Raw genomic sequence first — 22334 nt, 5'->3', positions numbered from 1 at the left:
TATACTAATAAACACTCTTTAATGATTATACTACGTGTACTTTTGGTATTAATGGATTAGTCTAAGATTTCCAAACTACTTTTTGTTACTTTGTTACTGTTTTGTTACATACACACTACGTTTACATTTATATAAGAGATTATTGTTAGATTATGGCATACCATGCAACAATAGCTGCTCTTGGTTATTGGCAGTGGTCACATGCTTGGTAAGGTCTTCATTTTCTGGTTTGTTCGCTGTTGAAACTGTTGTTGTTTTTGTTGTTGTGATTGGTGCCTCAGTTCTTTCGGTATCGGTTCTTTCTGTACTTTTTTCGACACCGTCAGTGTTTTGTATAGTTGTATTTGTTGTTGTTGTGTTCGTCATTTTACTGTCATTATTTGTTTGGTTTTCTATTTCAGATAGTTGTGGTTGTGCCGGAAAATTATTTACTATAAGCTCTTCGATTCGATAGATACATAGCATATAAACAGATAAAGCAGTTGTGTTTTGTAAGAAATAGTGAAAGAAAAATTGTTAGATATTTTTGGCAAGCGATTTATTAACTTATGCTCTTACCATCTATTGATTTATTGGAAACTTTATCGGACGGACCGACTAGATAAAATTTTTTCTTAATACATGGCGCCTCGACTGCCTCGTTTCTTTCGAAACTGGCATCGTTTGCGGTGAAGTTAGATTTTGTAATTGTTAGTGGTTCGTTAATAGGAAATAAATTTTCAGCTGGCTTAGTAAACTGGTTATCTGAAGGATAGATATCCGTTTATAAACAATAATAAAGGAATTTAGTTCGTACCTGGTTTTGGCACTTCGGCAGGTAATTTTTTAGTAGTAGTAGTTTTTGTAGTGGTCGTAATTGTGGTCTTGCTCGGCGAAGGTGACTTTGTGGAACGCTGTGGTGTTAAATCGATTGTTTCATTAGAACCATTCGTGTTTTTAGTTTTAACAACAGTATGCTTTGTAACAACAGTTTTACCAGTAGTTTTTGTTGGAGATTGACGTGTCACTGTAGTAGAACTGATTCGACTATGTTCGGATGGTGCTGCGCTATCATGAGATCCTTCTCGCAATTCGCGTCTGGGTGTTGTTCTAGCAGAAGAAACACTTGAACGTGGTGTTTGCCTATGATGATCGGAATAACTATCGCGTCTGTTATTATCGATTGGTGATGAACTACGTAACGAAGCTGCGAAAGCTCTATGTGCGGCATCTACTTCTTTCTCTTTCTGTATAAGTTTTTGTGCCGATTCAGCTGAAGGTTTTTTTACAGTTGATGTTGTGGTAGTTGGACTATGACGAGGTGCTACAGATCTAGGTTTGTTGCTGTCTTTTGCTGATGGAAACCCATGAGTAGAATAATCTGGAGTTTTAGTTGGAGATTTTGGTATATATTCATCATGTCTTGGAGAAAATTCCCTCGTCGGTGTTTTATCTTTAACAGAAGGAAATCCATGTGTAGAAAAATCTTCTGGTTTATTTTTATTTTGATTTCCAGGTCTAGATGATGTATAATCATCATCTGTAGCAACTTCCATTTCGATAATTCGTTCTGATGTAGTATTGTGTTTAGCATTTTTTGTTCTTTCAGAACTTATTGTTATTACTTCTTCACCTCTAGATGAAGGAGTCACGATGATATTTTTATTGGATTTAATAACATCACGTGACGACGGAAAACCATGTGTAGTATAATCTGGTGCCCCTTTTGTTGGCGATCGTACAGATGGAAAACCATGTGTTGAAAAATCATCATTTGGTTGAGTTTGACGTGTTGGCGTTCCTTGTCTTGGAGATATTTCACGTAATGGTGAAGAGCCTTTCACCGATGGAAAACCATGGGAATAATCTTCCGATTTATTTGTAGTTGTTGACTCAATTTGTTTAGTACGATCACTACCAGATGTTACGACTTCCGTTTCAATAGTGCGCTCACTATTTGTTTTATGTTTGAAATTACGTGTAGACTCGGAACTCACAACCACTACATCATCATCTGTATTTTTCGTTAAGTTACGTGGACTTGACTCAGTGTTTCGCCTTGAATCTTGAACTACGTACATGTCTAATTCATTAACTGGATGTGGACGTTGGGTTGGATATTCTTGTGTCATTTTATTTGGTTTCACTGAAGGAAACCCCTGTGTGCTAAAGTCATTAGATGGAGTTGCTGAATGTGGTCTATCTGTAGGATACTCCTGTGTTGGTTTATTTGGTTTCACTGAGGGAAAGCCATGAGTTGAAAAATCTTCAGTTGGGCGACCACTTCTTATTGGTTTGTTTCTGGGTGAATGATCATCAATTTCTTCAATACTTTCTGATGTTGTTTCTGTTGAAAAACGTCGGCTAGATTTTTTTACTGTAGAAAATGATTTTGTGATATTTGTAACATCATCGGTGTATTGGTCTTGAGGATATGATTCTACTAACTGTTGTTTATTTGAACTCCTATCGTGGTCACGATGGTGTGTGGTTTCAATATTATCGACAACATCGGCATTGGGACGTCTATTTGGAGAACTTTTTTGAGTTACATAATCGTCAGTTTCACGTATGACTTGCTGCCTGTTGCGAGTGTTTTCTTGTTCTTCTACGTGTCTTTCATTCTTTCGCTGAGTTGAACTCTGATTTGTAGTAGTTGTGCTACGTTGATGAGTATGTTCATTAGTTGGACGTAATTCCTCCGTTTCGTAACGTTTGTTTTTCACAATAGTACCATCAGGTAGTCGTTTTACAGTTGTAATCATTTTAACATTTGGTTTGGGATATTCAACAGTATTTGAAATTATTTCACCTGGTTGGGACATTAAGTATTGAACTTGTCGCTGATATTCTGGTGAGGCCTTATCCATATCAACATAGCGTTTATTTTCTTCGTAACGATTTTGAGTCTCAACATTGCGACTGGTGCTAGTTTCTTCACGATTAGTATTATACTCTTGACTGTACTGTTGTTGACGCTGCTGGGTGGAAGTAGTTTGATTTTCCAAACGTTGTCTTTGTTCAAACTCGTGTTGTTGTTGTTGCTGTTGCTGTTGCTGTTGTTGGCGTTGTCGTTGTTCTCTTTGACGATATTCTTCCTCCTGCAAGCGCTGCATTCTATTATGCTCGTTCTGCAACTGGTGACGACTTGTATTATCCGTTAAATATCTGTTTCCGCTTGGCATATGCTCATCATCGTATTCTACCGTTGATGATGATATCACCTGCGATGATGAAGATGTGCTTGTTGAACTCATCTTCATTTCGGTGCGGCCAGAATTTTCATCACCTATTACAACTTTCTCCTGTAAGTGCGTGTTTGAGCTTTCGGAAGCCTTTTTTACAAAATTCTTATCGTCTCCCTGATGGGAAGCGCTAGAACGTTGTTCGTTACGTCCTTTAAATTCAGCCGTGCCACCATTAATTTTTTCAACGCCTGTAAATTTTTTTTAATTTTATTTAAAATTTATTTTAGTGTCAAATTTGTATAAAATTACATAATAAGTTCATTTATGTAAGATATATATATACATGTTTATTTTTTTTTAAATAATATTTTATGTTTATTTTTGTTTAGTCTATATATATGTACAAAGTATAAAAATATTTCAATAAATAATTTTATTATAAATATTAAATAATTACCATCAGTGGTTGCCAACGTTTCAGAACGATAAGCACGTCCATCGGGACTAACTTCAGAGGAAGTTTGCACATCCCAACCAGTTGTATTCGGGTGTTTCAATGTAAGCGAGTGAAAATTCATATCATGTGTTGGACTCATCGAATCACGTATCTCTTTCGATTTTAAACTCTCGAAACTCTGATCAACCAAAGAGTCGCCATGTGATGGAGTTAAAGGATCCTTACCAAAATTTGGCTGAGACATGATGTCACTTTGATATAAATCTCTTAAGCGTGATTCACGTAGTTTGAATAAATGCGAACGTATCTCCTTTTTTCGATTAACGTCTTCGGTCTGTAGCCACTGCAAATAGATCAATAAACAGTAATGATTTATAATAAATTTCGATTAATAACAGCAATAAGTTTGATTTATTGTATTTGCAAATATAAAATAAAATACAGATGACAACCTTGGATAAGTGCAATATTTTACCAGTTTAAGTTTATAAATTCTGTAGTATTAGTAACAATAAAGTGTACATATAAAAATAGAATAATTAAGAGGTAAATGTATTACGAATTTAGTTTGAGAAAATCCCACGCGCGTGTTGTTCACTGATTCTCTTTCCATATTAAGTAATGGAACATTTGTAATGCATCACCCCAACGTCTAGTAATTTTCTACGTAACGATATTTACTTATTAGCTGAAAGCTATTCTTATGATGAGCTGTGTCTTTTGGTTACCTAATGCATTAAGATTGATTAACTAAAAAAATATCAATAGCCACGTCATAAAGTTATTATAAATAAAACAGAGTAATTCGGTAACCAACAATTAAATATTGAATGCACGTGTATTCCGATCGATTTAATATAGGAAGAACTCTCAGAATAAAGATTAGGTTATTTACTTGTTAAGTAATAGTTAAAAAAATTTTGAAACACTATATTAAAATGACCTGACTTTTTGTAATACCGGTAACCATAAGGTATAAAAAATTTGTTTCATATATTTGTTTCAACTAATGCTTAATAAAAAATTAAGTAAAATTTAGTTGCTAATATTATTTTATAATGTTATGAAATCTATATAATTTATAATGTTTATTAATAATTTCGCTAACTTAATAGGAACAACTATCAAGTAATCGCAAATATACACTTTATGCAAAAAGTTCCAGGAATTATTAAATATAACAAAATGTGATCATTAATGAATTTATATGTACGATTATATTATCGTCCTTAAGATAAAACACAGCATTACTACAATGTTAACCCTTGATTCCATTCTTCACACATTTTTTATAGGCTGACTGTAGCATGTAGCTCATTTATCCTTTACTAAGTTTTTTTATATCCGTAATTGACTCTATTGCTGCAATTAAAGAGAATTCTTTGAAGGAATTAAGCCTAAATCTCAATCAACCTTTGAAAAATTTATGAACAAATGGGTCAAGTGAAGACATAGGAGTATTGCACTACAAGAGGCCTATTGATGGTATTTTAAGTTTAATTTCAAGATATTATTAATTGTATCAAGCATTTTTTTTTAAAGATCTAGGTACAAATTTCCTAGATCATATAAGTAGTAATACTCTAATTAACGATACATTTTTCAAATAATTCAAATAATTTCTCAGATATTTGGGTTTTTAAATGTAAGGATTTTTCACTGATAGACTTTTCTGTAATTATGAATTATTATTAATTAATGTTATTAACATTTTCTAATTCGTATATACCATATAATTGATCGTACATTGTTTATTAGTGTTTTTAAGTGTAAGGATTTTTTACTGATAAACTTTTCTTTGACCCACAACGTTATTCAATTCTTGAACCCAAGAAATGAACCCTGCATTTATGGTGTCTGATTAGAAAACAGTCTGTGTATAGTAACACATAGTTTATGTTAATTCTGACGGACTGTAAATCACACTGAACTGTTGTACTGCTTGAATTAAAGCTCGAGCAAGACTTCTATATATGAGTAGTAGAAATCTTCTACTTATACTATCATATTTGATAGTATAATCAGTCCATCAGTTTAGTCACAATGAACTGTTGAACCGCTTGAACTGAAGGTCGAGCAAGACTTCTATATATTAGTAGTAGAACTCTTCTACTTGTACTCTTATATACGATTTCTCCAGTTTTTACGACAAGTGCTTGAAAATTTATTCCTAAAAGGTCCTCTAAACTTTCGTGTTTACAAACATATATCTGTTTATTTATCAATCTATTTGAAAGAAACTTATATATATAACTGGTAAGAAATAGTATTTTTAAGCCAATCGATTGATTTAATTTATTCTCTTATTAATTTGTATCAAAGTCATCTGTGTGAGAGAAAAGTTAATGTTACTTTTTTTTTAGATTTTTACTTTTAGAAAACTTTAGACTGACATTTGTAAGTTATAAGGGCACATTTTGTTGACTCTTCTGGTGAGCTTTATCTAGATTAACAAGATATTAATTATACTGCAGAAAAACAATTTTTATCTTGAAAATTGTTAATTGATTAATTTACATAAATCTGAATCTGAGGTCATTGAAATTAATTTAATTAATAAATTAAAAAATCTGTAGATTGTAATAATTAAATAGTCAAATATATTTATATGATTTCATATCAAATTTTTATTTATTTATTTAGCAATTCTATAATCAATCACTTAAAATCAAGTACGGCATTTATGTATGTAACAAATATACGTATGTGCACTATAATTGACATTAATGACTTTATAAATTTTGCATGACAAAATAATTGAAACAATAGTTGTTCAAAGTCTCCTCGGAGACTATTGCGAGTGCTATAAATTAATTGAAAGCAATTGATAATTATTAAGATAAGGTAAGGTTTGCCAAAAATGATGTCTTCGATATTTTTAATTCAAACAGATAACAGCGAAAAAATTTAACAAAATCTATTTTTGACAAATTTCATAAATAAAATGATAAACTTTTTTTTTCAAACAATCTTTAAACTTTACAATTGTTTTGTGTATAGAAAAAATTATCATTTCAGTTTCAAATTTATTTGAATTAAAGACTGAAATGATATCACCAATTTAAAAAAAATCTTTCGACACAGGAAAAAACAAAATATAAACAATTAAGAAAAACAAACAAAACAAACAGAAAAAACTAATAAACAATAACAAAAATATGAAGATACAAATATTGAGATACATTGCAAAGTGTATTTCTTAGTAATATTATTTATGATAATCTGTTTACCTGTTCTCATTTAGAGTTAATGTTCTTGTAAAAAAGAACAAATGGAAAAGAATAGACGAATGTGTTCAAATATTTCATTTAAATTTTTGTGAAAAAGTCCTATAAAATAGATTTCAGCTAATAAAAAAATGTAGCTAAAGAGTTTGATATATTTTATATATGCTATATGTGACATATTTTCTTTTGTTAAGAAATATTATTTATACTTATATACTCTTAGGTAAGCGTAATACTCATATACCTATGATACACCTATAAGTATTAGATTGATACATACGCGTAATTTATCTATTCTATTAGTGAAGAACTTGAAAAACTGGGTTTGAAAAATCATAATTTTTTTTTCTAAGTTGATAATTTTATTGAATATTACATTTTGCTTATTTTGATTAATTTTATTTTAATTATCTTAGCTGCCAAAATCATCATTCGTCTTTACTAATACAACATTTTCTATTAATCATAGATAGTTTCAAGATTAAAGATACGGAAATATTTCTTAATTGACCATATGACACAATAATAAAAAAAAACATAATAAAAAAACAACACTTTATATATAACGGTGGTTTATGTGTTTATTCTCAAAAAAGTACAGAAAGTGCAATTGACGAATAAGCAACAAAAAATGGCAAAACTCGAAATTTAACGCAAAATAATAGTGGATTCACTCTAGAGTTTTGTTTGTAATTTTGGCTATCAAAAATTTTCATTTTAGTTTGGAAGAAACAACAATTGATAGCTGTAATTGACAGCTGAAATTGACAGCAACAATTGTCTAAAACTGACAAATAAAACTGTCGTGTGAATCCAGTATATGTTAAGTGTACTTTGGATTTGATGAGTAAACACGCGAGTCCACGATATAAATTTGAACGTATGCAACTCCCAACACTTGCAATCCAAAATTTGTGTGCTGACAATTAAACGACGATATGTACGAGTATAGATATGTTAGACTACTGATGATGAATATTTGTTAGTATATAAAATAGCTGTATGATCAGTCCAAGAATTCATTTCATTAAATATTAAATTTCAAATTTTCTTAATTTCAAAAACATTTTAACTACTGCTTCTTTTTTTAAACAAATTTAGCATTTAATAAAATTGAATCATGCATTAAAATTCCCAAAAAGAAATTAAAAAAGTATTTGAAAATAGTAGTTTGGATTTAATTACCACAAGTTCAAGCATTCCATCTAATCTAAATCAAACAATAAATGGCAAAATCACAATGGCTGCCTCAAAATAATCTTACTTGAAGTCAGAGGAAAGGATATAGATTTTCTTGTCATTTCATGTCATGCAGATTGTAGACATCTATTTGATGCAATCACTGTTCACGCCACTTAGTTAACTTTATATGGAATTTATGTTCACTTTGGTTGGAGATTGTTGGCACCATAAAATGTTTTCTATGCTATTGTCTCATTCTCCAATACTCGAGTTTTATTGATTTTCTTCGATATGTTCTTCACTTCCTCAAAAGGAGCCGAAAATGTTTGTGGAATATCGAATTGGGATATACAGTAGAATGCAACTTTACCATGTGAATTTTAGTCATGAGGTAGAACATCACGTCATGGTATAAGTGTCGATGGTTTCCGCCAAAGAAAATGAAAGGTAGAAAAATATTGGCAATATTTGTTTATGTGGTTTTACTCTTTAATTGCTAAAATTACTCTCACCATTTCAGAAATCCATGTAAATATTACGAGAGGAATGCTTTCTAAAAACTGTCAACAGTAACGTTATTAATTACTGTAGTTTGAATAATCTACATGGATCTGAATAATTCTAACGAAGTTAGGAATTCACGAAAACAGGAATTCAATCTACTCCAGACTGCAGATACTTTAGAGAAGAGAAAGAAACTGCATACCATTTGCTTGGGAAGTGCCCGGCACTGATGCACAAGCGGAAGAAACACCTAGAAGGGAATTTTATGGACTTAAGACTAGGAAAGATAGGCTCTAACTGTCTTTTATTAAAGAAATCGGATTTGGAGAAACACTCTAATCTGAGTAAGGGGCACACAATAGATCTTTTAGGTCACAGTGTACTACCCATTTTCACAATAATAATAACGTCATTAATAATTTCCAAGCAAATTGACATTTAACTTTTCAATGACGCTTATAGGATTCAATACTAGAAAAGATGTGCACTATACTGTCTTTCATTAAAGATATCAGACTTGGAGACAGACTCTAATCCGACTAAGGGGCACAATAGATCTTTAAGGTCGCAGTGCACTATTCCTTTTCACAATAATAATAACGTCATTAATAATTTCCAAGCAAATTGATATTTAACTTTTCAATTACGCTAAGAAAGATATGCTCTATACTCTCTTTCATTAAAGATATCGGACTTGGAGAAACACTCTAATCTGACTAAGGGGCACAATAGAACTTTTTGGTCGCAGTGCACCTTTTTCACAATAATAATAACGTCGTTAATAACGACCAAGAAATTTGAACTTTAACTTTTCAATGACGTTTTTAGGGCTAACATTCAGCGTTATTAAGTTTCCATATTTATAATTTAAATCATGTCATTAAGATCGACACTATTTCAACAATTAATTCAGGTTAGATAATAAATTCTAACAATTCTTTATGAGATCAATATTAATTTCTGACCCGTAGATTACGACATTATACAATATAAAAAATGAGTACATATATTTGTGGGTTTGCTATATATAACTATCTCAAAGTAGCGTCTCCAATTGCAATAAAAAAATGCTACAAACTAATATTTCCCTATAGAAACAAATCGAATGTATAGTTTTATTGTCTCAACAAAATGCTATTAACTTTCACAAATAAAAATAAAGTTTTTTGACCAAAACTGAAGTTATTAACAAAAGCCAAATACAGACAAAAGATTTCTATTTATTGAATATATATGTATATAGATATATTTTTTAATATTATATTTGGATGCAAATATCTGAAAATCATTGAATAAGACGACATTTGCACAAACCGCTAATGACGTAATTTCTAAAAATGTCTGAAGTGATAAATTGTTCATGTAGAATTCGTACCTTTTCACATGCGATTTTAGATCGCGTAAGCCTGTGAGGTTCAAACCTGTTAACGTCTAAAAATCTTGATTTAAATGTGAAATTTTAAAGATTTTATTGCGATTGCCGACCGTTCTGCTCTTTACGAGGTACTGTTGTTGGCGTACGCTTTTGTTGCTGATGAATAGCTGTCGTGGCTCTCGTGTCTTTCGTGTCATTTCGAGGTCAAAATATTTGGCAATTTTATTGTAGTTTACACGTATTTTTATTATTTAATTGAATTGACTTCAAAAATTATGTGCGTGGTTTTGTCATAAATTAAACCAAATTTAATTGCAGCAAAAATTCGAACATCACCTGCCTCAGCACGAAATTCAAGAGCGAATCGCATTGCGGAATTGTGGTGTGTTGGAGCTGCAAAGTCGTTTCAATCACGTCATCATACATGTGAACAGGGAATTGACATTGAATTATTGTAATCAACAAATAAACAAATTGTTATTAATTGCAATAACAATTAACTATTAAAAAAAAATTATTCAAAAAAATGTGACAGAGAAAATGACATAGAAAATGACCTAATTGCGAAAAATATGTTATAATATAGTACATACGAATATATTAAATTTAATACTATATATATTTTATACTAATTTTATTTATTATTTTAATGAACCAAAAACTAGGTGTCTGAAAAGAATACAAATTGAACTCGTTAAATGGGCAACATTTATGAAGCGATTGAAATTCAAATAAATAATTCATGAATTTTTAAAAAATAACCTAATTTACATATAACGATTCTTTTCGCTTTCATTTCAGCAATATTCCCTCGTACTTCTCAGTTCTGAAGTGCCTTTATGTTAATTCAATTTCACTGCCTCAACGAAGGTAAATACTTATAAACGAATATATAATACTATACACTCATTACAGCTTTGTGCGAGTTCGAGTAAATTGAGGTAAAGTAAATTGAAATTTTCTAGTGATTTTTTGCACTGCACTTATGTAAATATTTATTTATTGGATTTATTTCTTATTTTTGGATAAAAGTTTTCAAGTTTATTTATTTATTTATTAAACATGTTATAAAATTTTCACAATGGTAACACCTAATTTACCTAATTTTTATCTTCTATACTCTACTCGAAATTCAACATTCGCTAAATATCAACATTCGCTGCCATACCGACATAATTTACTAATTCCCTCAATTTACCATCAATTTACACGAACTCGCACACGGCCTACTATTGTAAAAAATAAATTTTATTTAAAATTTATGCTGTAAATAAATCTTAATAATTATAATTATCTGAAAACTAACAGCAAATTCAATATTTAGGTTTAATGATGAGAATCTTAGTACAAAGTTTTATATTTATTTATTTATTTACTTAATTATTTAAATACATTAAGGGACAACACTTTTTTATTGCAGTATCTTAAAAGTTGATTTAAATTAATGAAAATAAAAAATTAATTATTGAGATTATCTATATCTCCTAATAAAACAACTGTGTATGATTTCATATTTGATATTTATCTATACGATCAAATTCATAAATTACAATTATCTGCTAATTCGGAATACAGACTATGCTTCGAAGATGAGGAAACTATCATGCATATTCTTTGTGACTCTCCAGCTTTAATAACGGTCAGAAGAAACTTGTTGCATATGGAACTTCTGTCACCAGAACAGATTAAGAATTCTTCTCTAGATTCAGTACTGGACTTTATTCACAAACCTTTAAGGGCGATTTGACCTGTTGGGCGACTTCACCTCTAAACTTTTACTAATAATAAATTCGATAAAATCCAATCCAAAACTATCTTGTCTTTTAAGTAAAATGCCATGTAGAAAAAAAGTAGTGCACGACATATCCCAATATATGTTACTATATATGTTAAGTCAACAAAGTTATATTCTTAGTTATATAGTAAGCTCTTATTATTAATTAGTTATGCTTAGTTTTTAGTTATAAATTTCTCTCATATCCGACTATTGCACGCTTCTGGTTTATGCAGATGTGTATATTAGCACCATCAGTACTATATGTATCTCAATGTATTTCATTTTACTTTTCTATACTTTCATAAAGCGAATGAGATATGACTCACTTATTTTATGTCATATTTATTACATACAATATAACACCCGTCGATGATCAACAGCTCGAGATAACATACGGGGTATGCAGACATTGCTCAGTAATTCGGTAAAGTAATACAATTTTCTAACGTTACCGAGTTAATGCATTATCGAAAAATCAGGCCTTTTAATTTCTTCGATATTCTGTAAAATTTCAGCTGATTCTTATTATTGCGAAGCATTATTGTGTGAAGCTAAATTTAGAAAATTGAACATCATCATCTTATTATCATGAGCAAACAAGCTCCGCATGCTACTACTGAGATAAAAATAGTTAAACCATTTCCGAGGCATCAGGTCTGATAATGTCTTCGGTGCTACAACTTAAATAAAGAGTGATTATATAAATATGCACACTTTATCAAAAAGCACAACTATATAACAGCACTATTATTATTATTATTATATTATCTAAATTGGCTTATTGAACAGAACTTGAAGTTGGCTTCATATAAAGTTATTCCTATTAATAATCAGATATTAAAATCGGTCAAGCATTATGGAACACAAACATGCAGTGGCGTCAGTAAACATAACTTTAATATAATTCAAGACATCCATAATAAAGTTCTTCTAGATTTCTTCAAACTACCAGGTTACATTAAAAATGTTGATATAGGTTGGGAGCTAATGGTTAGAGAAATTAAGAAAAGTATTATACTGATGGTTAGGGAAAATTAGGAAAAAACTGGACACTCGTTTCTAAGACCTACACTAGCATGTAAGAAAGGAAGCAAATACTGTTCTTAACTGTTTAAATCTCAAAAGATACTTAGAACATTAGCAACCCCTTTATCTTGCTATAATTGATCTAAAATGAAATAGGTAAAATGTTAATGATGGCAACTTTTATTTTTGGTATGTATATATAGGTATGTATATAAATTTATTATTACTGTAGCATGACTATTTAATAAGATGAAATTTATTTTTAAATTATTGAAATTTTCTGGATAGATATGAATACAAGTAATTTGAGAGTTTGCTGTAAACACAATACACTTTTATTAAGTAACCTAAACGCTATATAATTTATATAAATAGAGTTGGCAGAGTCTGCCTCTAAAGAAGTATATATAATTAATATAATAATAAAAAATGTGATTAATTAAAAGTCAAGAAAAATTCTCATACTTATTTAATAGAAAATGTTGTTAAGTGTTTAAGACATCTTTATAGATCCATATCTGGTACCTAAATTCATGTGATCCATTTTATATACAATATTAACATTTTACACATATTTTATAATATATGTACATGTACTACTATATAATAAACCATTTTAAATTAAATTGCCGTTCTAAATATATCCTGATTAAAATGGCTAAATTTGTCCCTGAAAATTCGTATAAACTGTGATGTATAAACCTTCAATAAAGAAGATATAAATCTAAATTATAATAATAATTTTACGCTTAAAACAAACACAAATTACTCGAAATTATTGAAAAAGTAGTGTAGGAGTTAATGACCAAGAAGAAAAAACAATAAAAATTACGAAAATTAAAACTGAGTTAGTAATTAGATCAATTATATATAAAAATAGTAGTGCTACTGCTCCATATTAATTGCTTTACAAATTGAAATAGCCATAAGTAATTTGTTAAATAAGGTTGTAATATTGTGTAAAAACAACGTACGTCTGTTTGCTTTTTTTATTTTTATGAAACTAATTGCCCTTCACTTTAAGTTTAACCATAAAAGGAAGAATCAGATTTCGCTTTGAGGTATTCTCTGTTACGTTTTCTTACCATACTCATATATTATAAATAATTAATAATTAAATAAATTTAAATATATTTTCCCTAAAGGTTTTTTAATTTCAAATTTGTAAGAAATTCTATTATATGAGTACATGCAAAAATAATTATTTATATCTAATTAGTCTATTTGATGTGATGACCATGAAAAATATTTTAAATTATTTTGAAATACTTGCAAAAAAATATATCATCTTTATCTTAATCTGTTAGATATACTACTACATGTCTATTAAAATATTTTTTCGTATGAATAAACACTAAACTTAATAAGCCTGAATATGAGATTCAGTTATTAGTGCTCCTATAACTCAGTATATAATATAATTATAATTATAAAGTAGTTGTATTAATACATACATAATGATTTTTTGTTTCTTATATAGTTATTATTACAAAGATGGGTTTAAATCTTCAATGACTTAGAAAAAGTATTTTATTAATAAGAATAATATAATTACATATTTTGAAAATTTTGGTGAAGTTGAGACCTCTATTAGGTGCTTTAGATCTTTATGTCCTAAATAGCTTTGTTAACCTTAAATAGCTCTATCACGAAATAGATATATAACTAAATTGCTTTTATAAAGTAATCTTAAAGAAACAAATTTAATAATCATCTTTAATCACATTCAAACTTTTTCTGTTATTAAAACAATAATTAATAACAAACTATTATAAAGATAGGCTTAAATATTCAGTGACCTAGAAAAACTATTTTATTAATAAGAATAAAATAATTAAAAATTTTGAAAATTTGGTGAAGTTGGGACCTCTATCAGGTAATTCAGATATTAATTGAAAAAACTTGTACCAAAAATCAGATCAATGTAATGCTTTCTACTGAGTGCAGAACAATAGTAAAGAATGTATTAGAAATTTTCTAAATAGGTATATGCTATAAATCGATAGAACTCGATAGACCAATTCTTTCAAATTGATATCAAAGTATACAGTGACAAATCAAATAAATTATAATTAATACAGTTATTGTGCTATATAACAAATATTTTTTAAATATGCCTTTTTATTGTCAAAATGAGCACTTTTATCTGAGAGTAGTGTCGACTCTATTGGGTTCACTTTTTTTATTACATTAGTAATTACTACTCTCCTATATCTAACCCTAAAACTATTCGTTTTCATTCGTGAGATATTTTATCGAAAATTACTCTCCATATGTTTAAATTGAATAGCTCTTTATAACATAAAGAATATTATAAACATTTGTGGATTGAATAGCTCGTACTTTCTTTTGAAAAAGACGAACTTGTGACGAAACTGTCAATTCTCATCACTATAATGGCTACATCCGATTAAAATTTTTTTGAAGTGAAAAACTTTCTAGACTTGTAATTTCCCATTGTGTTGATGTGAATTGGTTAACAAGATAATGCGGTTTGTCACGACTGGAGTTAGTTTTCTTAAGGTTACGCAAAGGATCGTGTTTGTAAAGATAAACTTCAAACTCTCGGCGCTTTGAAAACAAACATTAGTCAAGTTATGACCGAGTTATTGTTAGCAATGTGCCGGTAAGTTATCGAAGATTATCTCAATATTATCCCGTACAGTAATATGACCTATGAAGAACATTTGTATGATCTTGTATTTTACACCTACTGGCGAAATGTGAACTGTATACTAAATAAAAATTACATTAAAATCTGAAAAAATACTACTATATGTTATACATAGTAATAATGTATATATATTATTACGATTCTAGCTGTCTTCAAAATAAGCAATTTGGTAATAAATAGTATGATTATTAACTTCAATTATGATATGGTTGCATTTTTCAATAGAATTTTACTAAACAATACATAATTAATTATAATTAAATAAAATTTTATTTATAAGAAAAACTACTAAATACTGGTTATTTTAAGTGCGGGTATATAATGACATCATAATGGAAAGACTGTCATTGCAAATTACATATGAATTTTAAAACTATATAGACTTGTTTGCTTGACATTTTCTTTTATGTTTTTATTGCTCATATCATTTTTTATTACTTTTTAATTTAAAGTTTTTATTTATTTTCTTTATATTGTACAGAATACTTAACATTATTACAGTTGATTGAAATTTATTGCGAACTAGTCAAGTTAACTCCTACAACAAATAAATTAACCGCTAAATTAACATCGAACCATTTACAGATAACTAACCTCTGCTCCGCAAAGCAATCAACGGAATATTAAAAGATAAAAATTATTTGAGAATAAATTGAGTCAAAAATATTATATATGATCTATATGTTTATATTACATTACAATTATTTAAATATTTTTTATGTATACGATAATAAAGTAAAATAGTCATAGAGGTATTTATCTCAAAAACATATTGCAAGTATATATATATACATATATATTTAAATAAAATTTAAATAACAACTTTTATGCCTTTTCTACTTCATTATCACTTATGCACAAAATATTTACCTAATTATAATATAATATATAACTACTGATAATTATAAAAAAAAAATTATAATTACATTAAATAATTAGCTGTATAGATCAATTACTTATAAACTGTTGTATTTTTAACATATGCTTGTCTAAAATAAACAATTAAAAATATATTTTATCACCTTTAAGGTAAGATAACGCATTTTGTGATTATTTATACTCGCTGCATTAAAAATTCTTTATATAAATACAATAAAATATAATAAATACCGGTTGACAGTTCTTAAGGTAACCGAGAGCGTTAAAGAATAATATTTTTTACATTTTTTAAAAAGTGCTTTCTTTAAAACTTAATATTTAATATTTATAGTTTCATACATGGACTAGATTGGATCTATGATCTTATAAGGGGACTTTCATTTTAATATAAAATAAAATCAACAATAACTATCTACGTTGGGCACTTGTCAGTAATCACTTATATTATGTTGAAGCTATTTGAGCCAGTGCACTTGAGCACTTTTACTCTTTTTTAACTCGAGGTATTTTCAGAATCCCTTGACTGGATTATTGCTTATCACCTCATCAGACTAAGCAATAATTGATCTCATACCTCACCGAGAAGTCTGTAAACATTTTGAGATTTAATAACGCGGTGTTGATAAGTCTGTCAGTTTTCGCAAATAATTTCAGGGCTCTATCCTTTATGTATTTTTTGATGGGATCAATCTTGAGGTCCCTGAGGATATCATTCTTCCTAATGTACCACGGTACTTTGAAAAGTCTTCTCAGAGCCTGGCTTTGTGCAATTTCTAGCTGGCTGATAGTAGTGTTTGAAGTTTTGCTAATTTTCTGTTTAAACAATAAATTGTATAATAATAAACAATAAATATTTATAATATAACCTAATATATATAAAATTTCAGATCATGACTTTTGAAATTATGAATATTGCACATATGATATCGATTTTATCTGATACTTTTGTTTATCGTAAACTAATTTAAAACTATAGAAATCTATAGAAATTAATTTCAAAGGTCTATTTTCATACACCATTTCTATTTCTATCTAATACCATTTAAAGTTCATTAATACTTAAAAATTTTAATTTAGATAATTTCATTAACTTAAAAGAAAGCAAAATTTAATATATAAAGATTTTAATTTAGGCACTTTCATTAACTCTAAAATATATCTATGACTTCATATAAAGCTCTTTATGTTGTGGTTTCATTAATCTTCAAAATGAAATGATTTGTTGATTTGACAAACTTATCTATCTAGTTTATAATTCGATGTTTAATTAAATTTTTAAATATCAATTTTTAATGCAATATTTTAATCACAATAATAAAAATTATAAGTTTTCGTTTTCTTACTATACCACGTACGAGTATCTAAAAATTCAAAATAGTTAAAACATCTGTTCACATTGATGACATACGTCCTAAATAGCTTTTTTTGACCTTAAATAGATCTATCACGAAATAGATATAGGTATAACTAAATTGCTTTAAAAGTAATCTTAAAGAAACGAATTTAATAATCATCTTTAAACACATCCAACGGTTTCCTATTATTAACATAATAATTAGTTACCAAAAAAGTAACACTAATTTTGATTATGATTATATTAAATTATATTATTAAGTAGTCAAGACTTATGTGTGTAACATCATTATAAGTATATAATTTATATACAAATTTGGTTGAATTCTTATCTCATTTAAATTTTTGTATATTTTCATCAAAAAAATTTGCAAAAATTTAAAATATGACTAAAAGATTTTGTGAGAATTAATTTATCAAAGAATTATAACGAATTGCCATATATTGAGTTACTTAAATGGGTCAAAACATCCGTGGAATGAAATGATTCACCACGGAATTTAAAAGAATTCAAAAACAATTGTTTGAAGTAAATTCTTTTTTTTTTTGAATTACCTTAAATTTAAAATTTTTATAAGAAATACAATAATATTTGATTGATTTATGTAATTTCACTGAAGTTTTTAGCATTCATTTGAGCTCAACTCTAAGCAATTGACTTTTGACATATGGAAAATATGGTTTTTGCTGAGCTCTATTTTATACCTGAATATTATTTTTTTGATTTTAGATATCCATATACTTGAAGCTAGAAATAACATCAAAATCTATTAATTTAAAATGTTCTCACATAATTGGTTGTCTAATTCAAATACACGAAAGTGAATTATTATGCCACTGAAGAAATAAATATAATACATGATTATTAAGAAGTATCAGAAACTTATTGCTAACTCCAATTTAATTGAGGTCAGTTTAAAACAATGAACAAAAAATGTTAGTGTTCAAAAATACAATCAATGATCTGCTCTTATTATATCACAAGTATGAATTTTTAACAGTTGATCTATTATCCAAGATTAGAGAACATATTTGTACTTTAATGAGGAGGAATATATCTTTGATGATTACTCTGAACACTTTAGTAAACAATTCGTGGGTAGACAACCTAAAAATATATCTTATTTCGACATATGTACTATAGGTTGGTTTAGAAAGCAGTTTCTTCATTCTTTAAAGAAATTTCTTATCATTCTTATCAAATTTAACTTTTAAGATTTTTAAATAATTGGAAAAATATTTTTAAATTTTTAAATATATGATAAATATTTTATATGATAAGCGTTTGTGTAACAATTAAATTTTGGTACAGCCATATATGGGTTATAATAACCTAAATAGGTAATTATAGGTATTCACATAACATTCAATATCTGTAAATCTGTGACTTTGTATTACCTCAAAAAAGCACAACTAAGTAGCAAGATAAGATCACTTGTACCTCTACAAGTGATACCGAACTGTTTTTTAAGCGCCTGCCAAATATTACAATTATTTTGTAATTAAAATTTTGGCATGTCCAAATATTGGTATAACTAAAAAAATTCGTTATATTAAATTTGTTCCACTTAAAATACTCACCAAGGCTTTATTTACGTGCTCACATACCAACGCTGTATTATATTTATTTATATATGAGACACATTAGATATGTTCGACATCGCTGGCTTAAACTAAAAAAAATGTGACCATCTATCTACGACTTATCTACGTCTAAAGAACTAATGTGTCACTTGTATTATGATATTGACTACTAGGAAAGTCAATTATAGTTCTTATAATTATATAATTACATCTAGCTATTTTTTTTTGAGCGCTGAAACTGTTTGTGTATTCTGTGGTTAATTCAGAATTAAATTTTCTTAAGACAAATGCTATATTTATTCCATCAGAAAGATATGCTGCCAACTATATTCTTGTTAAATCACCTGAATAAGTCATTATCATAAATCAGTGGTTCACCCAAGTGTTACAGTGTATCACCAGTGATCACAGAAACTATTGAGTAAATGTGCTTTAGACAGTAAAATTCGCATTTCATCAAGAAAAAAAGAAGACGATGAACTAGAAAAATAATTAACTAGGCATGATTCAAATCAATAATATTATGTGCCTTGTAACTGAGCATTACCTAACTTCAGGTGCTCACAGATATTTAAATTCGTAATAGACGACATCTGCTAAGAAGAAAAAAAGGAACTATCATGCTCTCAGTTATTGTGCTTTGAAAAATCTATTCTACAATTTATGTGAAGCCATTTTTCGAAGGATGTTAAATACTTTTTGATTTAAGTTTGTAGCCGACGTTCTTTACAACCTCTGCCAAACGAAAAAAAAAAACACTATCAAGCTCTCTAAGCTTTTTTAAAACCATTTTTTGAAGAATATTACAGGTATAAATCGATTAAAGTGATACACATAAGTCTTGAATTAGAAATAGACATATTACAGAAGTCCTTTTTACAAGACTACTACTTTTTACGAGACACATAAGTCTTGAATTAGAAATACACATATTACAGAAGTCCTTTTTACAAGACTACTACCAAACATTAAATCACTAGAAGTGACAACATTTAATAACAAGGAAAGCGCTACGGACTCAGAAATATTGTATTTAGTATATGTTAGAGAATCACTCACAAATATAATGTAACTATTTCTGACTTATATATATAATTAAAAATTTTTTGTTTATTTTAATTTTATATTAGCAAATAATATTTTTATGGGGTGAATTAAAGTTTTTCAACTATTTCCCACGGATAAAAATTATCAACAATTTATTTTATTGCACTTAAATATGTGATAAGATTAATTTAGAAAACCTTTGTTAAATGGTATCTTTGTAAAATAAAAATAGTAAGACAAGTGTTTATAAATATATGTTAAGTAGTTGTTTTTTTTTTATAGTAAACGGTTATTAATTAAATAATTTATGTTATAAACAACTCATCAGCAAATTATTATTCATTGCAAATTTCAAAAATGCTAAATTACGTGTTAAATGTATCTTAACTTGACTTGGCGGTAGTACGACAAACAATTTAGAAAAAAATTTAAACCAGATACGTGTTATTGACGTGAAATTTAAAAATTCCTTTATGATGTCATCATAATGAATCTTATTTTTTTATTGTTGTATTTTTTTTTTTATTAATTTTTATTAAGTATATAGTGAATATACGATATATTCATTGACACGTCTTTACTGTCATTTTGAAATATCTCCGGTGTCTCTTAACGATGCTTTTTCGTATCTTTTGACCACCACCTTTACTAACCTTTTGCAAAATTTTTTATAAAAGTTTTTGTTTTCTTGCGGAGACGTTTACGATTTCACAAATATTTTACCGGTGGAACCACAAAACGAAAACAATTCTACGAGCTTCAAATACACAATAAGTCACTTTGAACCAAAGACAAAAAAAGTAAATAGAGATAAAGCAACACGAACTTTTTTTTCGCTTTTGAAACTTTTAATTTTTTTTTTTTTTGTTGTTTAATATACAAGTAATTTTTAATACTGATTTATTTTTAAATTATTTCGTAATTCGTTTTTAATAAGCGCTAGGTATGAAACCTTTTTTCAAAATTCGTTTAAAGCACAAAACACGATCACATCGAACGAGCACCAAAGTTAGACTGACTAAAAGGTTAGAAAGAAATCAAGTCCAACGTATCGCAGCTGCTAATTAACCGCTGACGGTGTTCAGAAATCAGAGTTTACTTCAACCATTGAGTGAGTTGTGTTTTGGCTTTCTATGCGGCTTGAAGCGTTTTGAGTGAAATTCAAGTGATCTGTTCGGATCTGTTCTGATCTGACCGTATATGAAATGCTCGTACAACAAAAACATTGCTTTTTTTGTTTACTGTTTGCAAAAATAAGTTGTTATCGTTTTTTTTGTGTTTTTTTTTTGTTTTTGTTTATTTTTTTTATCTTTACAGATTTGCCCACAATCAGCATTATTAACAATTCGAAAAACATATTAAATTTTTTTAACAAAAAATAACACAAATAAAGTTAAAGCCGAGGCGTACGAGTTATTGAGTTCGACTCAAATGTATAAAACTGAGGAATATTAAAATAAGTATCAATTAGTAATTTTATACACTGAGATTAGAAAAAAATTAAATTAATTTTTTTAAAATTAAAAAAAAACTGAAATAGTCGTAACGTAATAAAAAAAAATGTATAAAAAAGTGCTAAAATATATAAAAGTTTAACTAATTTATATATATATATACATATTTATACACATTTATTTTTGTTTTTAAACTTTAATAGATCTATCTAGCAATTCGTATAATTTTAAATATTTAATTTAGTAGTAGTAGTTATAATATAACTATTAATGACGTTATCTTATAATTGAAATTTTCTTGAATTGCATTAAAACAATTAATACATTAAGAATAATGATTTAAGTTTTTTATATTATTTAATTAATTAAGTTGTGGTTTACTCAATTTGAACAAAAGCTATAATTATTTATGATGTATGCGGAATAAAATAAAGAATAATAAAAGCATTCACATATAATAACTTGTTGCTAGTCTGTGAATAAGAAGACAATAGATAATTATTATTTTTTATATATTGATAATTGTGCATAACGGAATATTAATGTTTTTAATATTACAGCGCATTGTGAGCTAGATTTTTCTTTAAGATTTTACTCAAAATATTCCATATTTCGCATATCGTTCTTT

At 28.0% G+C, this 22334-nt stretch overlaps 1 protein-coding gene across 11 annotated transcripts in view; it reads right to left on the bottom strand.

Annotated features, from left to right (window-relative positions):
• Positions 1 to 21115, bottom strand: part of LOC119670358 (smoothelin-like protein 1) — a 59075-nt gene extending 37960 nt beyond the window's left edge. For 2 of the 11 annotated variants that reach the window (XM_038080588.1, XM_038080596.1), the window contains exons 1-5: positions 20906 to 21108; positions 3625 to 3967; positions 797 to 3415; positions 559 to 744; positions 162 to 440 (exon numbers count right to left, since the gene is read on the bottom strand). In XM_038080588.1, coding sequence (XP_037936516.1) covers positions 162 to 440; positions 559 to 744; positions 797 to 3415; positions 3625 to 3868 — 3328 coding nt within the window. In that variant the 5' untranslated portion in view covers positions 3869 to 3967; positions 20906 to 21108. Of the gene's footprint in view, positions 1 to 161; positions 441 to 558; positions 745 to 796; positions 3416 to 3624; positions 3968 to 20905 lie in introns of all 11 variants that reach the window. The other 9 variants (XR_005251706.1, XM_038080590.1, XM_038080587.1 and 6 more) reach the window with 9 other exon arrangements.
• Positions 21116 to 22334: the final 1219 nt, after the last annotated feature.

The sequence above is a fragment of the Teleopsis dalmanni genome, chromosome 1, assembly GCF_002237135.1.
Source record: "Teleopsis dalmanni isolate 2A chromosome 1, ASM223713v2, whole genome shotgun sequence".
Lineage (NCBI taxonomy): Eukaryota > Metazoa > Arthropoda > Insecta > Diptera > Diopsidae > Teleopsis > Teleopsis dalmanni.
The sequence above is the reverse complement of the archived record's forward strand: the minus strand, read 5'-3'. Positions and strand labels throughout refer to the sequence as shown.